General features: G+C 38.7%; 2 protein-coding genes across 2 annotated transcripts in view; both read left to right on the forward strand.

Moving 5' to 3' along the window:
* The window catches only part of abca12 (ATP-binding cassette, sub-family A (ABC1), member 12), a 59,689-nt gene extending 58,547 nt beyond the window's left edge, over nt 1-1,142 (forward strand). Inside the window, exon 71 of the mRNA XM_029530620.1 lies at nt 309-1,142. Coding sequence (XP_029386480.1) covers nt 309-413 — 105 coding nt within the window. The 3' untranslated portion in view covers nt 414-1,142. The remainder of the gene's footprint in view (nt 1-308) is intronic.
* An 897-nt stretch (nt 1,143-2,039) lies between these two features.
* bard1 (BRCA1 associated RING domain 1) lies at nt 2,040-21,665 on the forward strand. The gene is made up of 11 exons (XM_029530621.1): nt 2,040-2,165; nt 3,206-3,262; nt 4,351-4,499; nt 4,917-5,944; nt 6,482-6,562; nt 7,335-7,507; nt 12,954-13,080; nt 13,182-13,314; nt 15,043-15,135; nt 19,372-19,469; nt 21,310-21,665. Exons 1-11 carry the CDS (start codon nt 2,074-2,076, stop codon nt 21,655-21,657), a joined length of 2,379 nt encoding a protein of 792 aa, XP_029386481.1. The 5' UTR covers nt 2,040-2,073; the 3' UTR covers nt 21,658-21,665.
* The last annotated feature ends 5,448 nt before the right edge of the window (nt 21,666-27,113 follow it).

Below are 27,113 nucleotides of genomic sequence, written 5' to 3' on the forward strand. Positions count from 1 at the left end.
GTGAAAGACTGAGTAGAAAAAGTTTAAAAGAGCCAGAAGGAAACTGAAAGAGAGTATGCCTGAGGGAAAATAAATGGAATATGAGTTTGGGAGAAAATCCATGAGCTTTATGTGCAGCCAGTGCTGATATTCTTCAACCACTCTGCCCTTTTGGGGTTGTGGGATTGGAAAAAGCCACAGGCAGAAGAAATGAAGGGGGGTCGTGGAGAGAAACTGTCCAGCAGCTTAGCCAAAACGTGTGGCAGTCAGAGAAGCATAATTGTCTTTGAGCCTAGCATGGCTCTTACATTATTACTCTATCTCCACAGGTTTTCATCAACTTTGCCATGGGAAAGATTGGCAGGGAAACCATACCAATTCATGGCGAAGACGAGTATGGTGACCAGGGCTCCATTAATGCTGTTCTCACATAAATCTGACTGCTTTTCTTTGTAATGTCTACGTCCACAATGTAATGAATGCATCTGTTTATTGAAAATCAGCTAATAATATATATGTATACAGCATATGTATTTATATAAATGAAGTATTTTAAACATATAATTAATTCCCTGATTTTTTTTTTTTTTTTTAGTATGAAGGGCAACTTGCTTTTGTATCCTTACCAAATTAAATGTTTCATGGATTTTCTATGTTACAGGTCACATGAGGATGCTTATGTTGCATTTAGTTACATGAATTTACCTTCAATTATCAAGATATTACTCTTTATGAAGGAGAAAATTAATCATGCACGCTAATAAAATTTCTGTTGTGGGAGCACTATTCCCTTTATATTACACCATAGCTGAAGCATTTTGCATTTTCTGATTAGAATCATTTTTGTTTGATTTTAAATCATTTTGAGGTAGTCATGCATTAAATGTTTACAATGTCTGTGTTTTTTTTAACTGAGGGACATGTAATAATGCCCACTGGATAACATTTGACAAAACAAAAAACATTCACACACAGAAGAAAATCCTCAATATGCACTTTTCCCTACTCATTAACACTTTCTCTAAGGGTACATCTAACTTTTAAAAATTAATAAACTGAATATTTAATGGATTATTTCCTACTCATGGACCAGTTCCAAATGGTCTAGAATGTATCAAGTCCATTTTTTTTAACAATTCTAATAAAGCTATTTTTCAAATGCAGCCTCTGTTCATTCGCATAGTGTATGTTTTTTCCTATTTTGGACAAGGATTTTGCCTCTATAACTGACCTAAACTTCTAATCTTATTATATTATCATTGCAGGAAAGTCAAATATATATAGCTGTAGCCTGTAGGTCAACCTAAAACACAATATATGACAAAACAAATTTGCAAAGACACATTCTTGCAGAAATATTTATTTTAAAAGTATTGCCACAGTATATGAGTAAGACAGATGAATCAAGTCTTGTTAATATTCTGTGTGGGACATCAATATTCAGCGAGTGGAAGCCACATTATGATATTTAAGCTACAGGATAAACTATTTATATAATTTCTGATTCAAGCTCATTTGACTGCACACAAATTCATATTCAGTTGTTTACAGTGGCATTTTGCAAATGCATTAAACCAACAGTGACACATCAGCTCGGTTTGCTATCAATGTGGAAACAAACGGAGCTTATCAGACACCAGTGAATCAGTTTAGCCCCCCTTTTGTTATTTTTTTTAAAATGCCTACATTGGACTGAGAAATTGCTGTAGATAAACACAGCAGTGATTACAAAAGTGTCAAAGCTCAAATTGTAAAACTTGGAACAAAAAGTAAAGCTAACAAATTTGCTGAACTCTAGGGAAAAAAAACGTTCAAATACCACCAGTGGTTCTGCTGTTGAATTATGCATTTGTGCTCAGTTCAAATGACAATCATCCATGCTAAATGCCCTTAAATATATTAATATAATTAAATTAGTTTAACGGAAAACACAGAAGACTTACCGACGTACGTTCGGGGCGGGGACAATTGCGTAACTTCCTCCGATTTGGCGGGAAATGCAAGTACCAGGAAGTGAGTTCGATTTGCTATGTGGCTCATTAACATCGGCTGGAGCGAACAATCCAAGAAACAACAACAACAACAACAACAAAAATGAACAACGACGTCCCCATTCAGTCAGCGGACTGGAAGAGCACTAAAGAGGCCGTGGCAAACTTCCGACAGCTGCTGCTTTGCTCTAAATGGTGAGTTTGTGCATTGTGAAGCGAAGGGCAGCCGTCGTTGTTTGCGTTGTTGTCGGATTGAGCTGGCTTCACCTCAACAGGCGCACTTAGCTCCGTAAAGTTACGTGCTAAAGGGAGTGTTGAAAATAACAGACGGCTAAATAAAAGCTCTCACAGTTAAAGGTAATCACTCTCTGTTGAACTCAAATTGACTGTAATGGCTCTTGATAGACATCTCCGTGTGGCACGGTGTGGATGAATCTTAACACAGCTGTGCAACGATTACACAGTGAACAAGCTGCCATTTTGTTCAGAAGCTGAACTGAAACTCTAGAGTGTAAATTTAATTCAGGTGAGCGTTGATATTAAGATGCTGAGGTACCAGACTTCCTGCAGGAAGAAGCTGTTGCACGGGCTGGATGCTCCACGGCACCCGGCCTGAGACAGACAGACAGACAGATGGTTGAGGAGTCTGTAAGAAGTGTAGAAAGGGTCCCTCACAGTGCTGGCTGCTTCAGATGCTGAGGTCATGTTAAATATATAATATGTACAGCCAGAGATCCTACGGATGCTCTCTGCTGCCTCAATCTTCCTTTGCAATTGTCAAATCAGACTGAATTGCAGCTAGCTTCAATGCGCTCTAATGCAGGATGGCCTGAGAGAGTCCCTCTGCTTATCCTCACTCTCTACAGTGCCTGCAGAAACTTGGCAGACATTAATGTTTCAGATGCGGTCTTTTCCCATCACTGTGTGCTTTTAGGTAACTTGTCACTGCAAATACTTTCAAGTCAGGCCCACATTTTGATTAAATGACTGATCTCTGAACTGCTGGCCTATCATATCAGTGTGTCACTTTTTTGTTTAATAATTTGGCTTTGTAACTACATACTTATTGCTGCAGCCTGAGCTTTATGTCTTTGGTAGTAGTTAGCAATATACAAATGGAAGGTCACATGTGTTGAATGTGTGTATTATTTCCTTCTGCACAGTTCTCAGAAGCACCAGATGGATGACCTTGACTGTTGTGACCACACTGATGACTTTTAAATCTTATTTTTCAGCACAAATCTAATGAAGGAGCCTGTCTGTCTAGGAATGTGTGAGCATATGCTGTGCAGGTAATGTAACCTCAGCTAAACATGTATTACTCTACATGCTTGTTAATAATAAACCTCTAACGCAGGCGACATTTATTTGTCATATACAGGTGTAACTAATCATTTAAATGTCGGCTCCATTTCCAATTAGGTGCTGTAACTGCCAACACTCTGGTAATGTGCATGCTTGTACAATGGTATACCTAAAAGGAATGAAGTCTCGATTTACATTTTTTATTTTTTTATAAATCAAAACATGCAGTAGGTATTTGTTTTCATAACAAATCAAAATGCCCACAGGGAGGATGTTGTACTACTGGATTTGTACCCTGTATATTAAAAAAAAAAAATTAAAATTGAGTAAATTTAGAGGTACAAATATATATATATATATATATATATATATATATATATATATATATATATATATATATATATATAGGATTTGCCCATTTTTATTATCTTTGACCAACCAAGTATCACAAGCAATGAACTTTTTTTTTTTTTACTTGTTGGTGTTTTTTGTGAGAAATGACTTTAACAACCATTGTATTTCAAAAAAGACATGTAGAGAACAAACAATTTGTATGTAATTATAATAATTATTAGCTTTGACATTTTTTAATTAACATAAATTTTTTGTGTTTTGCTGACAGAATGCCAGAAATTAAAAACTGCACATCTGTGGCAAGATATCTTTTCCTTGCAAGTTAAAAATGTCTAGTTGGTTGAAGGGGATTGATGTCTCTGTAGTCATAAACTACAGCCTCAATTTATGTCCCCTCTTCATGACTGAATGGTCTTACAAAGTAAATCAGTAAACTGTTTGTACTCTTTTTATTTAACTGTGAAGTAGTCGGGAAGCACGGTGGTGGTAAGCCCTGTTGCCCCGCAACAAGAAGGTGGCAGGTTCACCTTCCTGCCTTTCTGTGCAGAAATTGCATGTTCTCCTATGTTGGCCATGCAATGGACTGGCTACCTGTCCAGGGTGTACCCCGCCTTTGCCCAGTGTGAGCTGGGATTGGCTCCAGCACCCCCGCGACCTGGAAATTAATAAGAGGAATGAATTAATGAATGAACAGTACATACCTAATTCATTTATTGCCCAGGTCATGTGCTGGCCCCCGGGCAGGAGATGGCTGTGTGGTGTGTCAAAGCCCTGCATGGGTGAAGGATATCCAAATCAACAGACAGCTGAGCAGCATCGTACAGCTCTTCTGTGGTCTGGAGTCCTTGCTTCATCCTGTAGAACAACAAGGTAGGTGACAGCATTATATAGCAGCTTGAAATTGTAAATTGTATTTCCTACCCATTTCTCCTACTTCTGTCTATAACTAACTATATAATTTTGCCACCATTTGTTGTTTACAGTATGACAATCATGTAATGGCACTAACCAAGTACTACAGGGCATCTTTCTCAGTATTGTTCAATTTTAAATACACATGCATGTTGCTGTGGTGTTCAATTTTAAACAGTTAAAACCAAAGGTTGACAAGTTCATTATGTACTTTTGTACCTCTGTCAAATGCCAGTATTTGTGGTTAGTGATGCATAAATCAAGGTTCTATGATATTATTCTATTTTTCATTTCAACAAGTAGTGGAAGGTTATCAGAAACACAAATGAAGCCTTTTTGATAGAAATTCACAGTGAAAAATTTCATTTATTCCAGCCTCTTCTGGCGTGGAGATTCAGACACTACCCGAGAGCCCTGTCTTTAAGAACAAGAAGAACTTCAAGATCTGGTTCAGCCCCTCCAGCCGCAAGGTACGCTGCACAGTGGAGAAGACTTCTGGGGCCATCATACCAAACCGCAGGTCTCCTGGAGAAACAGATGTATCACAGCCAGAAACCATTATCACTCAACACCAGAATCTGTCAGTTTTCAATTTCACCTCATCATCTGAGGAATCATCTTTTTCTTCTCAAAAATGCACTAGTAAAAATATACAAGGGAAGAAAAGGTCAAATAAAAAAAAAATTGCCAACTGGAAGGCATCGGTGCAAGGAGCCACAAGGACCACACGAACACAGATCAAACAGATGATGACAAAAAAGAAGAGACTGGCGGCCGTAAATCACCAATGGGGGCTAAGTGATGAAGTTCCCTTAAAGAAACAGGAGCTTCTCTGTGACGGAAGGACAAGGAGGTCTACTAAACGGGTTTCCTTCCTAAGTTCTGCTGTCGACTCTGAACGTCAGCCTGAAGTGCCAAAAGAGAGTACTGATGAATTCAGGCCTGACAGCAGCGCCACTCAAATGAATTGCCCCATTTCAGATGGTCTGAACATGTCAGATGTTGTAATCCAGCCAAATTCTCTGTCTTCAAAAGACCTCAATCCAACTGGTGATCCTGAAAAACAAGCCGACATTTCTCCTCCAATGCATTCCTCAAAAAGAGCCAGAGTTTGGGAGAAAGTTGGCATCCTAGAAACAACACCAAAAAGACCCAGGACTTCCACAGGCCAGAGGAGAAAATCACTCAATCAGATGTCTCCAGTTGTCCTTAACCCTCCATTTTTGACTAGCCCCAAATGTAAAAAAAACACCAAAATCTCCAGAGAAGAACAAGGACACATCCCTGTTTGTAGAAAGTCATCTCCTCATAGTGCACCTGTTGCACAGACCAGCGCAGGAAGCCCTGCTGTTATTAAGAGGAACCACAAGGGAGAGACCCTTCTGCATTTAGCTGCAATAAAGGTATGCATATATTTTTTTTTTATTAATTATTGAGCTTTACTCTTAACCTTTGCTCCATTTTTGTTGTATTCTGCAATAAATGAGCAGCTATATTGTTATCCTTCATCTCAAATGTATTTGGTGTTTAAATTGTAAACAAATATAAATTAGTTTAATATATATAGATATATACATATTTCAGTCATTCATAGACAGTCAGAAATAATTTTGATTTGGCATCAGCTAAAATAGATTGCTAAGTGCTCAGCCTTTCGTATTCTTAAAATAGATTAAATATCTTTCAAAATCTGATTGTTAAGTCAGATGAACATCTTTGTCTTCAGAAAATCAAACAGCCATGTAGTGCTCTGTTGAGAATAAACAGTTTTACAGTAATCCTTACAAACAGCCATAATCCCTCTCTGGATCCCCAACAAGGTAATCAATGGCCCACTATGGATGTGATTGATAAATGCTGTGGCTGTGGTACTCTGGGATCAGCTGCTATGTTGGAAGGCTTGCATTTACAGTTTTTTTTGTTCTCTATGGCTCCTGCAGGGAGATGTAGACACTGTCAATCAACTGCTAGACCAGGGGGCAGACCCTAACCTGAAGGATAATGCAGGATGGACACCTCTGGTAAGACTAATAGAGACAAGTGATATATTTTTAAATAGTTTATTCTGTTTTGCGGAGAAACTCTTCAACAATTATTTGCTTCCAATGGTTTTATTTTCTTTTTCTTTGCTAAAGGATGTTGTTGGGGCTGTTGTTATGTGATTGTTATTGTTATTTGTTATTTTTAAAAACTCAATTACTTAGTGGGTTGTCACACAAAGGCCTGTTTGTTAATTGCGACTTTTACTGCATGGAAGTTTTTCTTCAAAATAACACTCCTTTCTACTGTGTGAGTTGTGGATTGTAGTGTTTTTGTGCATTGGGCTACCCCAAACATACCTGAGTCAGTCAAAAACTGTCTTTTTGTGTGTGTGTTTATTATGGCAAGCCATTTAGGAAATTATTAATACACATTAAGAATTTTGAATACATGGGATAAACTTTGATTGTATGGAATGAAACTTTACAGAACTGAAGACAGTCTGACAGTCTGCGTTTTCCACACCAATAAATTAATAAATTGTGATTGAGCTTGAGAGAAAATACATGTGAAAAAATATCGCCATACAGATAATCAAATTCTTTTCAATTCTTGGAAGCATCTCCTTCTGAAAAAATGGCATCTTCTGTAGAAAATATATTCAGTGATTGATAATAGAAATGAGTTTACGTTCCATATGAAAAAACATGTTTGTTTGTTTGTTTGTTTTTTTCTCACAGCATGAGAGAGAAAAATCTGATGAAAGTAACGCAGGATAAATTGTGAAAGTTGTTTTGTTGCTTTTTGTTCTAGCATGAAGCATGTAACCTGGGCCACATGGCAGTTGTGGAGGTGTTGGTCTCCCGGGGAGCCCTATTGAACACACCTGGCTATGAAAACGACTCACCACTCCATGATGCTGTGAGGAACAGTCATCCAGCCATTGTGAAATTGCTACTACAGCATGGAGCCTCAAGGAATGTTCTGTAAGCTGCTGTTTGTTTTTTTTTTTCTCAGAAATATATTGAGTTTGTAGGTAAAATCTTACCCTACAGCACTTTTTTTTTTTTTGTGTGTAAGCAGGAATGGCTCAAGGTCAAATGAATAACAGGGTGGCCCACCACAACATTAGGGTCAGGCCTGAAAACATAATGTATATCACTGACAATAAGGTCTACTGCAGGAATAGTTATTAACTGCATATGTGGCTTGTTTTACTTGACAGTGGGCTTTCGTAACATCAGGTGACCAGATAACTAGGTTTTCCATTAGTAATGGTGAAAACAGGAGCAGGACTTTTAACATGGTACAAAAATCTATTCTGGTCGCTGCTTCAGTCTGGCCACTTTAAAACAAGTTTTTTGTGGACCTAAATTATTTTGAAAATAACTGTACCCACTGCTAAATTGCACCACTTTTACTCACCAGTTTTTATCACAATCCTGTGCCAACCTCCATATGAGGCTGACTCCAAGAATGCTGCATTTTCTTTCTAATGTTTCCAAAGAGTTACTTTTTTGGGAATCAAATTTCATCCTGTCTTGCTTGAATAATATGATGATCAAATGCATTTATGGTGAAATTTGTTAGCCATAATGAAGCATGGCAAATCTGTTACATCCCTAATTTATTCATTCATTCATCTGTCTTCTATCACTTATCTATTCCGCGTCACGGGGGGGGGGGGGGCTGGAGCTGATCCCAGCTCACATTGGCTGAGGGCAGGGTACACCCTGTACAAGTTGCCAGTCCATCACAGGGCCAACACAGAGACAGACAGATAGAAACATTCACACTCAGACCTTTTAGAGTCACACACAATTCAGAGTCACCAATTAGCCCAAACATGATGTGTTTGGATGGTGGGAGGAAACCCGCGTAGTCATGGGGAGAACATACAAACTCCACACAGAAAGGCCCCAAGCCCGGGAACTGAACCCGGACTTTCTTGTTCCAGCACATCAGCGCTAATGACTACGCTGCCGTGGTGCCCATCCCCAATTGAGCCAGACAAAAAGTATAGTCTTTGTTTTCTTCCTCCATGTATGTAAAGGTGGATAACTCATGCCTTTACACTGACGGTTAACGTTTAAATCTCACCAGAAATGAAACATTATAAGCAAGTTCATTTTTACAGCAATTGTGTTTCATTGCATGACAGCTCCTTTGTTATTCTTGAGTGGTGCTTTTTTCCCCTTGTTCAATATATCATTTAAGGCCTGTTTACCGATTGATGTACAATGCAAGCATTAATGCAGCATTCAAGTCCATAGAGGTGTGAGAATCCACTCATGCTGGCTAGATCTTTGGCAAATCAGTTGAATCTGTATCAGCGTTTCTGGCTTTTGGAGGTAGACTAGTTATATAGCACCATGTCCATAATGGGGGAGAGAATGCTGGTTAATCAGTTGAGTAGTTGATCAGGGTCAATGTTTTGTTGAGTTAGTCAAATGCTACCTTTGTCTTCATTTCTTTAATTTGCCTCTAGGCCCTGATGAATCCTGATTCCCAGGCTTTACTTTTTCTTCTTGTTACCTTTATTACTTGTCTGCAAGCCAAAAAACAGGCCGTGATTAGGACAGTGTTTGCAAGATGAATGCAGTCTTTGCCCTTGTGCCCAGAAACACCACCCCAATGCAGAGACACAGACAGACACACACAGAAACGCACAGCAGAGCAATCTCTAATGGAAAGGCTGGCAGACTCGGTTGTTTATAGAAATATAGGTCTAGCAAACTTTCATTGTAGACTTTGTTTTTCTGTGCATTCAAGTTTTGAATGATTGGCCCTTTTTTCTTTTTCAGTGTTTTCCCCCTGTCATTTCTAATAAATCTCAAAATCTTTAATATTCCAACTATCCAGCTCAGGTTTTTGACTTGACGACCAGTTATTATTAAGTGAAAAGTAATAGATTTTATATAGTAAGCCATTTTCTGTTATTTTGAAGCCAGATTTGTATCTGAAAATACACAGTATACACAGCTTGGCTCCTTATTGTAAGCTTCGGCCTTGGAAACATTAATGTATATTTTATACATTGACTACTAAATCTTGCCAACTAGTTTCCAATTCTTACCACAAGCTTTTAGCTCTGACTATTTATGTTAATTTCAGTGCAGTATGACGATAAAATCATGTTTGAGCCGTGGGAAAGAAAATGCCCAATGCATTTGAATTGGCTTTTGACTATCCTAATGACCACTCCTAGCCTGAAGCAAAGAATCCATAGAGATGTTATTTAACACCACCTGTACCTCTCACATTGAATCCGTTACACTGACACAATAACACGGAATAATATTGCCTAATGTTTTTTTTTTTTTTGTTTGTTTTTTTTAAACCACACTAAATACAGTATTGTATTTAGAAATATTATGTGAATTTCTTAAATGGATTTGTTTAGCTTATCTCATTTACAGTATCCTGTGGCATTTTGGCTCTGAAGAGCACTGATTATTATGAGTGGGCCCCAACTTCCCGTTTAGGTGGTTGTCATGTGTGCACACTCAAAGGTGTAACCATGCAGGGTGGCAGTCCGCACTTCTTCCAAGGCTTGTCACTTTCACAAAGATGTGTAGTAAAAGAAATTAAGGAGAAAGTACAACAGGTCATTGGAAGAAACCATGGATTTTGTTAGTTTTCCAGAAAACTTCACTGGGCAAATTTAATTTAATATGGATATGATAATACTTTCAGCTTTTATTGATTGTATGTCCATTTTCTTTTTCCTCCACTCTTTAAAATGAGGTGTACTGTCTGTGTTTAGTTTAATCCTATTGTCAAAACAGCGCACAGCCCTGGTGAGTCCCCACCCTTTTCTTTTCTAGACCTTTCATTTTGTTCAGTCATGACATTCAGAACATTATTATTAGCTTGAACAAAGCAAATTTAGTCAGTATTTGCACAGTTTGGTGTCAAAGGGGAATCTGCATGACAACTTCAGCACTTTCACAAAGTTAAATGGAGACTTTGGATGACTCATGTACTTTGTTGTCAATATAAGCTGCAGCACTCCACTAATTCAACTATCAAGACAAATTCAGAGTGGATTCTTCATGATGGAAATGTAAATAATGAAGCATTTCATTAAAAATGTATTCAGACCATGCCCTTTGCCTCATCAGTTACGTGCAATGTGTTTCTATCAATGCACGTTACTCTCTTTTTCATCTGACTGCTGAGCTGACTTACTCAAAGTTCTGTCAGCTCCTGTGTGATCTTTAGCTTGGGTTGAATTTTCAGTTGTACCCTCCCAAAATGTTGGAATATCGTTCTCTATGAGGATAAGAAATGAACTTAAAAATTCCATTCAATAAAGTACAGTAGTGGTTCTTTAAGGTATTCATGAGCAATTAAAAGCTATTGTTCTAATTATTGCTTAGTCAGTTTTGTAGGTCAAGTTATGTTTATTGGTAAAGAATGGTGGTGTGAAGAACTCAAAATTAATCTGATATCCCCCAGTTTGAAAGCGAGTCATGGTTACAGCAGATATCCACTGACTTTACCACTGTCACTCCTCCCACTTGTAGACTTGAGCGTCGACTTTACCTCCTGCTCAATTTTCGGCACATTATTTTTCTTGTCACATGCAGCTGCATATGCTATGGGGTGTTGTGTGTGGATATGTATAAGTGTCAAAGACAGTTTATGTTTGTATTTGTATGGGACTCGGGGTATGAATCCAAATGAAATATTTTATGGACCAGTGGACCTATTAATTGTCCCCCAGGTGTTATCTTTGCTGACGACTAATCTTTTAGTGACAACCCGCTGGGTTTGGCTCCTCTCTGTCTACTCTTCTGCTACTGTGCTGTTTTTTTTTTTTTATTCTTTTCTCCTTTTCTTCTTTCCTCAAGGTGACCGTAGTCTTGTTTCTTGCAGCTCTCTCAAACACAAAAATACAAACTTTGAAGGTTTTTCCTTAATGTCTCTATTGTAACCAAGGGATAGCTGCACTTTCATCTCTGTGAGTCTTTATGCATGATGCTCTTTTTGCAATGATGTAAAGCCTCCATTACACAAAATCTGAATGGGGGATTTAAATGGCTATATTAAATCTGTAAAGAGAATTTGACCAGATAAATAGGTGCCATTGAGAAAGCTTAAGAATGACTTCTGAATAATGTTATTAACCCTTTTTATTTATTTGTTTGTTGGTTGGTTGTTTTGCGCTATCAGTCTTGTACATGGATAATCTATGAATTAAGTAGAGTAAAGATTTCAACTTAATTTCATCTTGCAAACAAAGTAAATGGCACACTTGAATATACAGTTTTACAGACCAAGCTAGCTCTGACATCACCAAAGTGTTTTTTCTCTTAGCCCTGGACTGGCAAATATTGATTTTTAATGTCCTGCTTGGCCAGTTCAAAACCGTGGCAGTACAAAAAAGAACCTTAAATTGTTACATTTAAGAATGAAAAATCTCTTGTAAGTTTCCAATAGACAGGAAAACCTTTTGAAAATGGAAGACTGCAGCTAACTAGATACTGAAGCAGTTTATGACAGTTAGGTTTTCTCAGAAGGAAAGGGAAATTATGGTTTAAGATCCTTTTTCAGAAACCTTTTGTTTATTTCAGAGTTATTTAAATCTACTGCACATACTGTAGAACCTTAGCTATAATGACTCGGGACTTAATCTGCTAATTTACTTTCATCTGTTATGTCTTCTGTTTGGCATTTTGACAAATTGTCACCTTAATTTGCAGTACCTATTTGGCTTTTTTTACTCACCCACTAATCTCACCCCGCATATCCGTTTCTGGGTCGTGGGGGATGCTGGAGCCAATCCCAGCTCACATTGGGTGAGGGCAGGGTACACCCTGGACAGATCTGCACTAATACTCACGCTCAGACCTACGGACAATTTAGAGTCAGCAGTTAACTTAGACATGCATGTCTTTGATGGTGGGAGGAAACAGGAGTACCCAGATGAAACCCAGGGAGAACATGCAGACTCCACACAAGAGGCCTCAGGCTGGGAACCGGGGGCAACAGCGCTAGCTAGGCCGCCACTTGCCACAGTGCTTTAAAATAATTCTATTAGTCTAATTTAAGTTTAACTAGTGTGAGATGAACTGATATTTTCCACAAAAAGTATATTTCTATCGTTTAATTTCAGTTTATAGACAGAGGAGGAAAACTTGAGCACTCTCGAAGATACGCCATAAATAAATGCCATTACATACACATAGATACAACTACACAACAAAACTACAATTACCAAAAATCTTGTTATGCATGTTGACCTGATTTTACCTTGTGACAGTGTAATTTTTGGTGGAAAAACAAAGTACATATTTACTCAGCGGTTTGTTTTTGTTTTGGTTTTTTGTGCTGTTTTAACAAGTCTGTCTGTTCCTGTGGCCACCAGCTGGTCTGCTTTGCTGTGTGTGGGACACTGACACACTTTCTCTTGAATGTTCTTCACAGTAATCTGCATGGAAAGCAGCCTGCAGATTATGCAGTGAGTCTGGAGATGCTCAAGATTTTCCACGAAGCCTCAGAGGGAACTCAATATGCTAATGCATCTTTTAGCCCCTCAGCTGGTCCCTCTGTGGTACGTCTGCATATCTATAAGAACCGCAAAGGCTAGAGCGCTGATATTATTGCATTACTGACCAAGAGATTTCTGCACTGTGTTCTTCTGTCCCTTTTTAGGTGAGTGACTGCATGAGGAGGAATGAAACGTTGGTGTTTCTTGCCAGCAAGCTATCTCAGCAAAAACTCCTTCAACTAGCCAAACTGGGAGAGCTCCTAGGAGGCAGAGTGGCTGACACCTTTTCTGGCTCAGGTAATGTTTTTGTGATTCATACATAACCTCCCTCTGGGGCTGAAACTTCCTCAGCATTCCAACCTAGGTTATGATCATATATAATTGCTTTTTAATATTGTTATTTGTAACACATAGGCTTTTTGCAAAACTGCAAATTAACAACAGCTACCAGCCAATTACTGTTACATTGGGACCATGGCTCATAAGCTTGTTTACTGCCAAACATTCTGATAGGTAATCAACCATCATTTGGATGCCCAGTTCAACTGAAAGATGTATTAGATGGGCAAATGTCAGGCTCAGCCACCCAATGGGGTCTGCAATTATGCTAGTCTGTTTCCCTGATCATAATGTTTGCTGTGAAAATTACATACTGCACAGTATGGCCTTACCTTGGAGATGGTTTTTACCTGAAAGGGACTTTATGATACCCACAGAATCAGCCTCTATAGGCTTTAGTATCTATAACGCACCCTCTTTGTGTCATAAAAGCCAGCAGTTTGCGCATTAACACTCAGAAAGTTCAGTAGTCACTAGCAAGTGCTTTTAGAGCTGTATACATCATTGTCATACAGCAGCTCCTTGGCTGTTGCATAGTAATCGTTGGAAGAATAAAACAGAACAAAAGTAATTGAAATCATTTCTCATAAAATGTTTTGAGGTGCTGTCTGGGTGATGAATAAGAACTAATGAAACAGAAGTGTTTCCCAGCTCTGACCAGAGGGGTGAAAGTTGATGTTTCCAGAGAATGGTTTGAACCCAAAGCTAGAAATCCACACAAATCCCTGGTCGCTGCACAGTGTTAGAAGGTTTTGCCCTTGAGATACAATTATGTTCATTTTGCACTTGTCAACTGTGCTCACTTGTTGAATGAAGAGGTAATAAGCCTGTATTTAAATTTTAATAAACTTGTAATGATGAAATAAGCTATTGTATTCCCTTTTGATATGTAGCATTGAACCTTTTTGCCTTTCTTCCCTGCTGGAGTCTGGAACATCAGCACATTTCCACAAAAAGATTTGCTCTACTTTTTTGGCATAAATCTGGCATCAAAAACATTAATATTAATTTGCTTCTGCAGTTCCTGGAGGCCTGAGAGATCAATATCATCAATCAATATCTACTTTAAGAACAGCTGTGTTGTTTTCCTGATACTAAGACCTGTTGTCAAAAATGAGTCCTTCCAGTACAAATTAGTTATTGAGGCTTGTGTGTTCCATATGTGAATACTTCTGAATAGTTTCCTTGAGCCTCCCCGTCCCCTAAGAATGAGTAGCATTATTTTAGCTTTGTCTTCTATTTAAAAATCAGTTTTGCACTTTGGCATCTAATAAATTGCTGAAAGTACAGACCTGTATTCTCATCTCCCTAAGCTTGACCTTGTGTTTCGTGCAAATTTGTAAACGTTAACAATGAAATGACATAATGATATTAGACCTGCCAAACAACAGCATGTTAACATCAATCTACAAGACCTTCTGTGCCTTAGTGTACCTTCTCTATGGATTCTTACTCCTGTTTTCAGATACGTTTATATTCTTTCATATGTTGTAACAGGTGTTAACCGTATCCAGCCAACATTAGCATGCACTAATAGCACAATGTGTAGCTGGAAAGTGTGACAAACACACAAAGAGGACAGCAGCAGGCAGCAGCTTTTTTGCATGTGCAACTCAACTCATTTACACCTTTTCAATTTGGCTTTGTGTGTCTGTGTCTGTCTGTCTGTCTTTCTTCTCCCTCCAGTAAGCCATGTTGTGGTGCCAGAAGGACCCATGCCCACTACCTACTCCACCCTCCTGGGTCTCCTTGCTGGCTGCTGGGTTGTCAGATACAGCTGTAAGTATGGAGTGAGCTGTCGGCTTGAGCAGTTCTCGACAGATGCTATTTTTGGATGTCGTGTCAGACAATGCTGGAGCTGGAACCTGGATAACGTCCAACCGCAGTGACATTGAGGCAGAATTGATCCAAAATATCAATTTAAATGCATAATCTCCTAGATTTTAAGGCATGCAACAGAGGAATTTGTGTTCTCTGCAACAATGAATTACAATTATGCTTGGATGTTCATTGTGATTCATTCCTCCAATTCCTGACAGTTCAGTTTAGATGCCTTTAATACTCTGCATCATCACTGCAACTCTGGAGTATTGCAGTATAAGCAATGGTATTATGGACTCAAAGAATTGAATTGAATTGTTTATCTTTATCTAAAGCTGATATTTTGCTCGATGCAGTTAGACTAGCTGTAGTTTTCTCATTGCCAGACAGCTGCTTTTTGTATTTTTCTGACCAGCAGATGAGGTTATCTATAATAGATTGATAATTAGACACAAGAGCACAAATGTCAATTATTTATTGGCATTTAGACTCGTATTGCTCATTTAATACCTTAAACAGTTCATAATTGTGAGAAACTTTTTTCTGTAGTATTAGATAAGAACATACCCTCATATCTGCCATTCGAGTCGTACCACTACCAGCTGAGAGCATACAAATTGGAAACAAGTTAAGAGTCGTGCTGCTGCACAGGTTTTCATCATGCAATCTTATATTACATTTAAACATTGTAAATTCTGTTCATCATGGACACTAATTACTAAGACATAAAAACATTGTTTTTCCTGTACCGGTGGTGAAAACAAGCATTTTCAATATATTTTTAGATGTATATACACCTTTCATCACAGTAAAGCTATCGTGTTTGTGATTCAGTGGTGCTTCAGCCACAAGAAAAAGCTTTTCCATTTGCATCTTCAGTTTACATTTTGTTGCAGTTATAGGTGGCTCTTGGCATATAGTGGGCTAGGACAATTGGGAAAAATCTTGGTGGTAAATATTGGGCTTTAAACCACAGTGCAGAGAATGGATTGGAGTTCTTTTAGTACTAATAATTTTTAGGACCAACATCTTAGTTCCTAAATTCAGTCTGTTACTTTGATTCTAAACCTTTCACAGAACACAAGGATGCATTGATTTATTGGGCATTTACCTAAGATATGGAAAACTAGCGTATTTTTTGGTAAAGGCATACTGAGAGTTTTAATTCCTCTTTGGTACCAGGCTATTTTGAAATATGTACTTTCATTTCAGTGTTTCTTCATCTCTGCATCTTCCAGATGTAATCAGGACCTGTGTTTAAGAAGGAACCTCTAAATACAATATTCTTTTATTTTCTGTAACTGATGAAATATCTTGGGAAACATAAAAAGAGCATTTTGCCACAGGTAATTTTCAGGTAAATTGTGCCTGCTGCTGTGTTTGTATGCACACACACCTGCTCACATGTCTGACAGCCAAATCGAGCAGGTGGGAGACTGGAGGAAGGAATCTGGGAATAAGGGTGCTGCCAGGCTTCAATATCACTAATATCACGGGAGGATGGCTACCTCTCTTTATCTGTTTGATTTGCACCAAGAAAATTTAGGGAAAAAATTATCCATTCTCAGCCAGTCTCACTATATATATCTATATAAATATATAGATATATATAGATATATATCTATATATAAGAAATCAGTCTCAAATTGAAGAAAGTAAAAATAGAATTGTCAAACTGTTCAAATACTTGATGAGCTCTTGACTGATGTATCCGTCAGTGGAATGTGTGCAGAGTAAAATGCCATCCACACTTGTCTCTTTGTCTGCCAGGAAGGCATTTAAGTTCTGTATGTGTGCTGAGGTTTCTGGTGGTTTCATTGTATAAAACTTTGTGTGTTTGGACCACATTCTGCCCTCCCCTTCTCTTTTCTCCACGCAGGCTGAGCACTTGACACAGCTTGTCTCCCTCATGGCAATCACTGTGCCATCCTATCTGTCTCTGTCCTTGTGTATGTGTGTGAACACACATAAGCGGCCAAGTTCTCACTGTCACCTGCCTTTGTGCGCAATTGCTGTCAACTAGGCCAAGCTCTGGCTTACCTCTTTATCAGCCTTACATTTCATTGAGACAGTTTTCCTTGAAAAGGCAGCTTCAGTGTTATAACTGAAATCCATCATAAACATCACCATCATCCTGCCTAATAGGGCAAGATTCCAACTAGAAGCCTGTGCTAAGTTTAAATAGAAGATCAAATGTTTATGGCATTTCTTTCTTAAATGTCTCCTTTTTTCTTTCACCTACAAAAAAATTCATTTTTGTGTTGGTTTCCTGTGAGTTCCATTTTGTAACAGCCGTATTTCGGTGTGAATAATAACAATTCAGTGATTTTTGCCATTTTCTGTGCTATATTTGTGCCTATTAAAAACCAAAACATGGACACGTGCTCACCAACCATACATATCTGGCAACTTATACTAAAGCTGCATTTACTACAAATTGAGATCTGTCTAGTCCTGTCTTTCTAAAGATTAACCAAACTTAAGGCGCACACATCAGAATTAAATACCGTAGTTAGAGATTTATATTTTCATCTCACAATTGGAGACAAAGCAAGAAGCACACATCCCTTCTTTTGATTGGATTTTTCTTTCTTTTCTCCTTTTTTTTTTTGTCCAATTTGTACCAGCTTTATTTACCTGTGGTTTCGCTATTGTCTCCGCCATTCCTACTATTAACAGGCCGAAAGCACCCATCTGCCTCCTCCCAAAGTGAGTCCTAGCCGATTTTTATTTTTTTATTATTATTATTTTATTTTTTTTCCTGCTGCCACTGAGAAACTTTGGGGCCGTGCTCTGCTGGAACACACGCAGCCCTGTCAGACGCAGCTGCTCAGGACTGTGAATAGGGTTTAGCTACTGTGAATACCTCAATACTTATTTTCTTATTCCCCGTGTAGCTTGGCAGGGGTTTTTAGTTTAATATCAAGGAAGAGCAGCCATTTACCCCCCGGATTTAGTCCAACCCATGTCACCAGTGGGTGCTTTCATATTGTGGCCACACTTCGTCTCACGGTTAATCATGAAAGTGGGTTCCTCTGACTGTTTACTTATTCACTCATTCAGGAAGGGTAAAGGGTCTAAGATGTTTTTTCCTTTCAGTGTATATGAAGGTAATTAACAAAGATGCTAATGACGTCTCCACGCTAAGTACCAATGTCCAGAGTGATTAACCTCAGTATTTCCCCTCTTCACTGCCCAAGTCTCTGACAACGACCCTATAAGTGAAAGATGTAATTAAAGTGAATGAAGGAATGTAATTGTCCTTTACCTTATCTCCTGGAGACTGTGTGTTTGAGTGCATTGTGACAGGATGTACACACACACACACACACATATGCATGTACACATTTATTCTGTTTGTGCAACCATATTTTCCACCTAGAAGCAGCAGTGGAACACTAAACTGCAGCTCAAGATTTAATGAATTTCAAGGTTGTGTGGGTGTGGTGAAATGTAGATATTTTGCAGATGAATATTAGACCTGTGGGACTGGTTGCATCTGTGACAGTTAAAAATGTTGTGAATGCACTCTCTGCACTGCAAGTCTACATTCAGTCTCTCTATAAGTCTCATGCTCAGGTTTATTTGACATCCCTTGTACTTTTTTTGATCAAATCCAATCTGGTTTTAACTGAACTATGCATCATTTAACATATAAGCATACTCAGTTATAAAATGCTTACTACGAACAGCTGCAGTGATCTGTCGTGTTGAGAAGCAGTATTTTTATCTGACTGTGACAGGGTCATTAAAATATATGATTTTTCTACCCTCTTCGTATCTGCCTGTACTTTTAAGAGAAACTTTTCTGTCTTTAGAGATGCATTTCTTTAGAATTTAGAACAGAAGTCCTCTTCTAGCTCAAAAAGTGTCAGGATGTTGGCTGTCACACAATTATAATTTCACGGTGTAAAACCTCTAGGGACAGAGAGAAAGAGACGATGCTTGAATTCAGCTTAAGCTGAGATACTTAAAATGAAGGTTGCATCATTAACTCCATCATGCTTTGGGCATCTTTTGCTGTCAACCATTGCAGCTTTGCCAATACTTGAAATCTTCCATCTCGTTGTGATAAAACAGAGATAAGCTCTGTCATCCTCTGTTTGGAATTGCCTTGTCACACTCTTTCAAGTCAACATAATGAGCTCCAGCCTTATTTAATTTATTTGCTTCTCTCCCTTTGTTTGATTACAGGGGTGGAGGCATGTCTGCAGGCAGACAAGTGGATGCCCGAAACTGAGCATGAAGCCGGAGAAGGCCCCCAACGCAGTCGTGTCAACAGGTGTAGCTTGGTAAATGAGACACAAACAAATATGTGATAAAGAAGAGTATAGATTGTCTTAACCATCTGTCCTTTGGAAAAATTGATTCTTCCAAGCAGCGGGGAGGGGTTGTTGTTTGGCAGCCCACATGCCATTAAAAGTGAACACTTTGTGTTTTGAAACAATGACTCACAGCCTTGCCTGCTTTTTTTTTTTTTTAACGAAAATGAAAGTCGAAATAATTGAAAGTACTTCACCACAGATAGAGTCAAGGGACTGAATACCTTTGTCAATGTGATACCACACTTTTTCCATTTGTTAATTTGGTGTTTTCACTGTTATTATGGGCTTTTCAGTCAATATCAATGAGACAAAAAAATCCATTAAAACGATTTTAGCAAAAGGTTGCAACACGAAAGCAATTTTGCATATCTCAGTCAACAATTTTAAATAGGGAGGCACAAGCAGACATAGGAAGATAATTTATGGAGTAACAATTAGAGAGGGCAGGGTTTTTTGGATGTTCAGTGTTAGCAAAGATTTATGCTTCTGCAGGAACGTACCATGCCCACCTTGAAGCCTGGTGTTTGCAGGATCATGCTGTGGGATTGTTTCTCTGCAGCAGGCCCTGTTACCTTTGAAAATGAAGTGGGTAAAATACAGTAGATGCAGCAAAAATATTGTGAAAACCTGCTGCAATCCACCAGAGAACAACGACTCAGATTTATTTTTCAGGAGGACAACAACGCAAAATGAAACCAAAGCTATCCAGTAATGACTTCAAACCAACATTAGTGCCCTAAAGTGGCCAAGTAAAAATCAAGACTTTTATTCTAAAAGAATGTCATGGCAGGATTTGAAAATTGCACCCAACAAAAAGGTAGATTTCCTTATGAAGGAAATCTACTAAATATTGATTTGTAGAAAGGGGGCATATTGAATATTTATGTTGTCCATAACTGTGTTTCTATGCCTTCACTACCTAGTTAAGATACAATTGAAAATACATTTGATGACAATTTGACTTTTTTTGTTTTGCATAAAAAAAATAATAATCCAGTAAGATGTGGGGAAACAAGCCCAGATCCTTTAGCACTGTATTAAATACATGATATTGTGATCGTGGATTTGTTTCCTAAAGTGTAGAATCACCTTGAGAGGCTTAAGAAACAGACTGATAGAGTTTGTTATAGTGTTACCTCTGGGCAGGTAGACATGATAATATACAAACACATTCCTTAGTAGATTTTTGATGTTTTTCCATTCCAAGTTGAATAAATGTTCAACAATAAAATGTTATAGAAAAACAATAATATCAGTCTTGATCACAAAAAAAAGAAGAAATCATACCCAAGTGTAGTCAAAGAACCTTCTTGCTGGAAACTTTTGAGAGAGCCAATTTACCCAAAAACAGTTGAATTCATTGATGCTGTGAATAGAACAGTCTCCAGTGGCCTAATTCAGTGCTGCTTTAAACATCAGTGCTAAGTGGTTCTGAGTTTGTCTGGAGAGCGGCACTCATAAAAATGTCTTCTGGCTCTGCAGTAAAGAAGTAAATACAAAGCATCCAAGGAGACTCTTGGTAATATGAGAGCCTAGATACAGTGGCAAAGAAATTATTCAGCATTTAACTTCATCATCAACAATAGGAGAGACTTTAATCCTTCTGCCAGTGTGCTCACGAGGACCGAAGTTTTATCCTCATGCTGGCACAGTGACTAACACTTTTAATGAAGGAAGATAAAAGACATCAGGGCTCTGTGATTGTCAGCTGTGTTTTGGATACACAGAGAGTTTTAGTTCAAAGTTCAAAATCACCAAATTTCCATTAATCCTTGAATTTCTTTGTTCTGATTATTAATTTTTGTAGCTCCCACCACTCTTCGATGGATGTTTCTTCTTCTTCTTGGGCTCCTTTAAGGCACCTACCAAAGACGAGCTGACCAAGCTGCTCAGAGAGGGAGGGGGCCAGCTCCTGAGCCGACAGCCCAAGCCTGACAGCGATGTGACACAAACCCTGAGTGCTGCCGCTTACCATGCCCTGCCTGGCTCTGACCAGGCATTGTGCACCCAGTACATCATCTTTGACCCCCAAGGCCCTCACAAACCAGCTGTGGTGAGGAGAGGCAAGGTATGGTCAGCTCCCTCCACCTGGATTATTGACTGCATTGCAGCTTTCCAACTCCTTCCAGTGTCAGACCCACAATACATGGTCTAAGACTTTTTTTTTTTTTTTTGATACCCTTGAATCATCATTCTTACGCCACCGCTTAATTTACAGCATGTAATAATGAATATTTTTTAATATGTGGTGGTTAAGTTTAAATCAATAACAAGCTATGATTAAAGCAATAATGCAGTTGTTACAATTTTTTTTTTTTCTTTCATTTCTCTTTTCCATGGTGGAGGTTTTTCCTCGTAGATCAAGGAGCACTGTCTATCAGGCAACAGTATAACTAGATTCAGAGACTGGATAGAATTTTCATTCCAGATGCAACAGCAACCACTCTGTTTGAGCTTTTCTTTCATCGAGCATGATTTCATGCCAATTCCTGCTTGACTAGTTTGACTAAGTTCATTGTTGGCCATTGTTGCATTAACAAGACAAGAAGTTGCCATGTGTTCTCTGAACAGCACTGCATTTTCAGGGCAAATTGGAGGCTACAATGAGTTGTCAAAAAATTACAAGACAGGCTGGGGCTAAGTTCATAAGTGTCCTAACTTTAGTTGACAAAGAGATGTGACACAAACTAGTTAATATTGCAGACAGCTCTTGGTGAGAAAAAGGTGACATTTGAAACTGCTCCTTCTTGCCTGGTAAGTAAACAGCTGTTTACACCTATGCTGGATGAAGGAGAAGGGAAAATTACACAAAATTTATTTAAACTCAGTTAGGACACTGCCATTTCACACATTTTTAATGTAGCAATTTCTAATGATATTGAGTCAAATTGCATTGCCTCACCTGTATGTGTTTACCAGGAAGAGATAATTATCTAATTATCAAACTGAAATGGCCTGTCTTATACATTTGGTGGGAGCGTGTTCTCGAATCGATGGACGCTCAGTATTAAGTATTGAAAAGGAAAAACAAAGCAATTAATTGCTCCCTCACAACTTTGGCACTTGCTGTGAAGAAAAAAACAAAAGTTTTCCTTTGTATCCACTTAGTGCGTGTGGGTATGGGTGTGTGTGGGCGCAGGCATGTGTACAAGCATGTGTACATTCCCCACCACCAGCAGTGGTCTGCAGGTGCATGTGTTTTAAGAGGTCTTCTACTGGCCATCTCCCAAGATGGGATTCAATGGGATTAGTCAGGGATGCACCTAATTGCTATTGATTGCTATGTGCTGCATAAAATTGCTTCCCTTTTCTTGTCCACACTGGGAGGTAGGAGAAGGCAATTAGCAGTACGGACGAGATAGAAGCCCAGACTGCCTTGTAATGAAATAGAAAGGAGAAATGAACCTGTGAGTAATGCCCTTGAACTCACTGAGCGTTCCAAAACCATTAAGCACTGGTATCTCCTGTTTTTCTCTGAGAGCTGTGAGCCAGAAGAATACTGTAATTTTATTTATCTGGAAATGTTCTGCGTAAAGTAAAGACTGCCTGGAGAAAAGCTTTGTTCAGGGTCAGCAGTAAAGTTTCATGTTCGTATCGTGTGTCTTTTCTTGTGTGGTTTTAGTACATCGAGAATGAGTCTGAATTTCAAGAAGAATTTGACCAGGAGGATTTACCTTCACGTGATATCCCCACCATACATTTAGGTGTCAGGGAATGCTCTGCTTTTCACAGTAAAGAACTGCAGATTATATAGTGGTTGTAAGTTGGGTGTTGTCATATGGTCTTAGGTAATCTCGCATCCAAAAAATCATCACCATGATACTAAGTAAACAAAAAAGAAATCCACACTCACTTCTGCTGAATCACACTTCTTTTCAGGTCTATTTAACAAAATAGTTTTTGAATGAATAATACACATTTCTTCATATCTTTCTTTTTTTTTTTTTTTTTCCTTTTTTTTTTCCTTTTTTTTTTTTTTTTAACTCCACCTCGGGTTTCAGAATACACATTTTATGTTTGAGGATATTTACATATGAACAACATAAGGGGGGCACCAAGGGCTATGTCACCTTAGAAATTTGGACCCCTTCGTCTTTTGTAGAGTTTGGGGTCAAGCTGTGCAAGCATTTGTTCATATACAATCAAATATGCTTTTCTTTTTAAAAATGTCAATTTGCCATAGAAATTATATTTTAACTCTTGAGTTCTATTTGAACAAACTCTTGGTGCCCCACAAAAACTAATACAACTGATTGTATAATAACAGTGTTATTTTCTTCCTACTCCAGATAGTACTGTGTTGGTTTTCAGGCACACTTTATGTAACAGTTTTGTTGCTGAAAAAAAAAAAAAAAACAACCCCAACCTTCATAGTTCTCAGCTACAGTAAATCGGTGTCTCGTGGAAAGAACGAGTGGTTTGCCTTTACAAAAATGCCCATGTACAAGCCTGCTGTTGAATGATGTGAAGACAGATGGAAGCATCTGAATAGACATTCACAGACATACATAAAGACTCAAGTTTTCTTGGCAGAAACTCAGCAAAGACAAACTGTGCTGCTGATTTGTCCTTGTAACTGTCCAGCCTCTGGTTTGCCCGGGCAGAGTCTTTCTGAGAAGCATAAATGCATGTGTGCCATATAAACACCCCTTGTGTTTTTAAAATTCAGCCTGTTTTCTCATGTCACACACACAGGCATCTACTGTCTGTCAATCCACATCCAGGGTGATCCCTTTAGTTCTCAAAAGGACTAATAATGATAATTTTCCCTTTACAGTGCAGGGCAGCATATGCACCAGTACAGTCTTGCTGCATGCTTGCGTCTCATTTGCTTGAGTGAAAAAGCATTCCATGGTTTCCTTTGACTGTACTACCTGCGCTGAATATCTGATTTGCTTATTTGAATCCATATCTTGCTTTGTTATTTTCCTTCCCACTAGCAGCCTGAATCACAGCTCAGTTCAGTTAAGCATGATCTTGATGAGCTTTCTTCTTGACACCTACTTCCTCAACTCCTGCACTCCTACTCTCACATCCAATTGATGGAAGCAGCTGAAGCAAATTAAGGAGATGAGTAGCCATTGGTTGTCCTTAGTTTGCAAACCAAACACAGTGTACCATAGAAGCTGTACTTGAATCATTACACAGTACAATTAGTTGCAGTGTTATGAAATTTAAGTTGCCTGGTTATATCTCTGGAATTTCTGCTGCTTCTTTATTCTATCAAAACAGTGTTGTTTTAGCACAAACTGTGAATTCAGATCAGTCTTTTTAGCTGTGATTGAACTTTCACTGGCCTTGTGCCCCTACTAGTTCGCCCTGCTAGCTCTTACTGGAATGTAACGCAATGGCCAAGTTTAGTGAACACATAAAGGTAAACCAGTACACACAGGACTGCAAACAAAGTAGCACTCACAACAGTTTGGACTGTCCATGCAGCATGAAGCCAAAGGCCATGCTTTGTGTTTTTGATCTGCAACTGCTGCAGTAAGGCATCAGTTGTGGCAGCAATGCCTCTGAGCCCCGTCACTGGCATTATCACGTCAGCCTTTCTCAAATGCGACCCCACTAAGTATTTCCTCTACATATTGGGGGCACTACATGTACAGGCTGGATAATTCTGTGACATTTAAAGTAATTTAGATGAATGAAGCTTTTTTTTATTTATCCCAGAATGTCTGGAGCAGTGAGGCTGTGATGAATAAACCGTACATGTCAGTTTTGCTTCATGAGTCTGCAGACCTCAAGCCAGATAGATGAGGTCTGTCTTTTTTCACCAAAGACACTAAATCACTGTAGGTAAATGATGAAAATGACTGGAGCTCTATTGTCGCACCCAAGATTGGACTCCACCCACATTCTTTTGCTTATATGATTACTCCACCACCCAGGTGCTGCATATGAAATCCATGCTAAGACTATGTGGAGTGTGATTCTTCCAAAAATTAGTTTTAGTGCCTTTTAAGGTAATATAACTCTTTAGTCATCAGTCTTTATCCTATGCTCATTTCTGTCTCATTACAGAGTGCCGGGAGCTGCTATTAAGCAGCCCATCCATCAACACCCAGAAATAGGGTTTAAAAGGTTAACAGCAGCAGATTTTCTAGAAATGGAATAAATTCTGGTGATGAATGGCATGGGCTTACTTGAATTCACCTTTGAATTAATGACTGGTATTTATCATCTCAAAAACATCATGTTTAAGCCCTAGTTGGGTGCTTTTTCTTCTGGACTGGACCACTTCAGGAGCACTGTGGTCTGAGAAAATATCGAAACAATACATTAACCTGTCTCTATCTTATAGTCTTGGCGTTTAGCCACACCACACTGAATGAGCTTTTCTTACATATTGGGGAGGGAAGAACTGAGAACTGATTAAATAATCTATAGCAAAGGGACAATGTAGCTGCTTTGTATCTTAAAAACCATGATGAGTTTAAGTGCCAGATTGGGTGCAGACCAACACATTGTGGTATTGTGGGACTGTGGATGAATGGGGTGATTGTGTATATGTTTACATGGACAATGCGCAAGTGAATGCTACTTAAAAGCATTTAGACATGTGCAGACCCCCCCCCCCAATCCTTGTCTGCCGGTTGAGTGTGCCCAGTGTGCAGACTGCGGCAGCACCAAGCACCCAGCTGGAGGATTTATCACAGAATACTCCTTGATTAAGGGAAATTAAAGCAGGCGGCTCTTAGCTCACTAATTGTTTTGATAACAAGTTCAAGCAGTTATTTAGTGGAAATATTTTGGAGGATATGGACCTCTAAGAGAAAACAATAGCAACAATTAAGCTGGGAGGGCCCACACAAAGTTATTGTTTTGATTCAGTTTGCCCAGTTTTACATTTAGTATTTGAAAAACAATTTCTCATTGTTGCTGGCTGCCATCTTCCTTTCTTTCTGCTTTTTCTTCAGTATCAACTTAGCTTCCCTATGTTGAACCACAGCATGATGATTGATAAAATCTCTGTCTTGTGATGTTATATCAGTTTATAAAAATGAGTAGCATCATCTAAGTGTTACTGTGTTTTTCCGCCATGATGAATTAAAAAGTCTCATGAGGACACAAATGCTCATGTGTGAAATGCATTGTGTAAACAAGCGCTTAAGAGTGAAATTGTGAAACTCAAGCACAGCTTTGCAGTGGGTTCACTGGTCTCAAACCCTTAATGACAAAAGTTAAGCGCAATTAAGTGTGCTTACGGTTTGTTTTTCCTGCTGTTTGATTTTTACACCTGCGTGATTGTGACGGACAGACAAGCAGATGACATACATACTGAAATCAACATGAGCAATTCAGTATTGCCACTGGTTAGGAAAGAGTTCCAGGAGCTTAGAAACTTTTTGTGTGAGAGCAGCAAGTCAAGCAAGTTAACCTCTGAAAATATATTGAACAATTAAAACTGGAGGGCGGGAACAGCCTTGAGACAAGTTCCATCATCTTCTCAGTGGCTAAGTTGTTTTTGTGAAGCTTGTGAGAGCATCTGCTCGATACTACACTGTCTCAGGTAACATAGGAATTGTGCTCCTGCCCTGTCAATCATACAAAATGGTGCAGTAGGCAGGGCCTTGCCTGAGCTTTTCCACCATCCCCAGTGGAGTCTCT

This window comes from Echeneis naucrates, chromosome 21 (assembly GCF_900963305.1).
Source record: "Echeneis naucrates chromosome 21, fEcheNa1.1, whole genome shotgun sequence".
NCBI classification, from domain to species: domain Eukaryota; kingdom Metazoa; phylum Chordata; class Actinopteri; order Carangiformes; family Echeneidae; genus Echeneis; species Echeneis naucrates.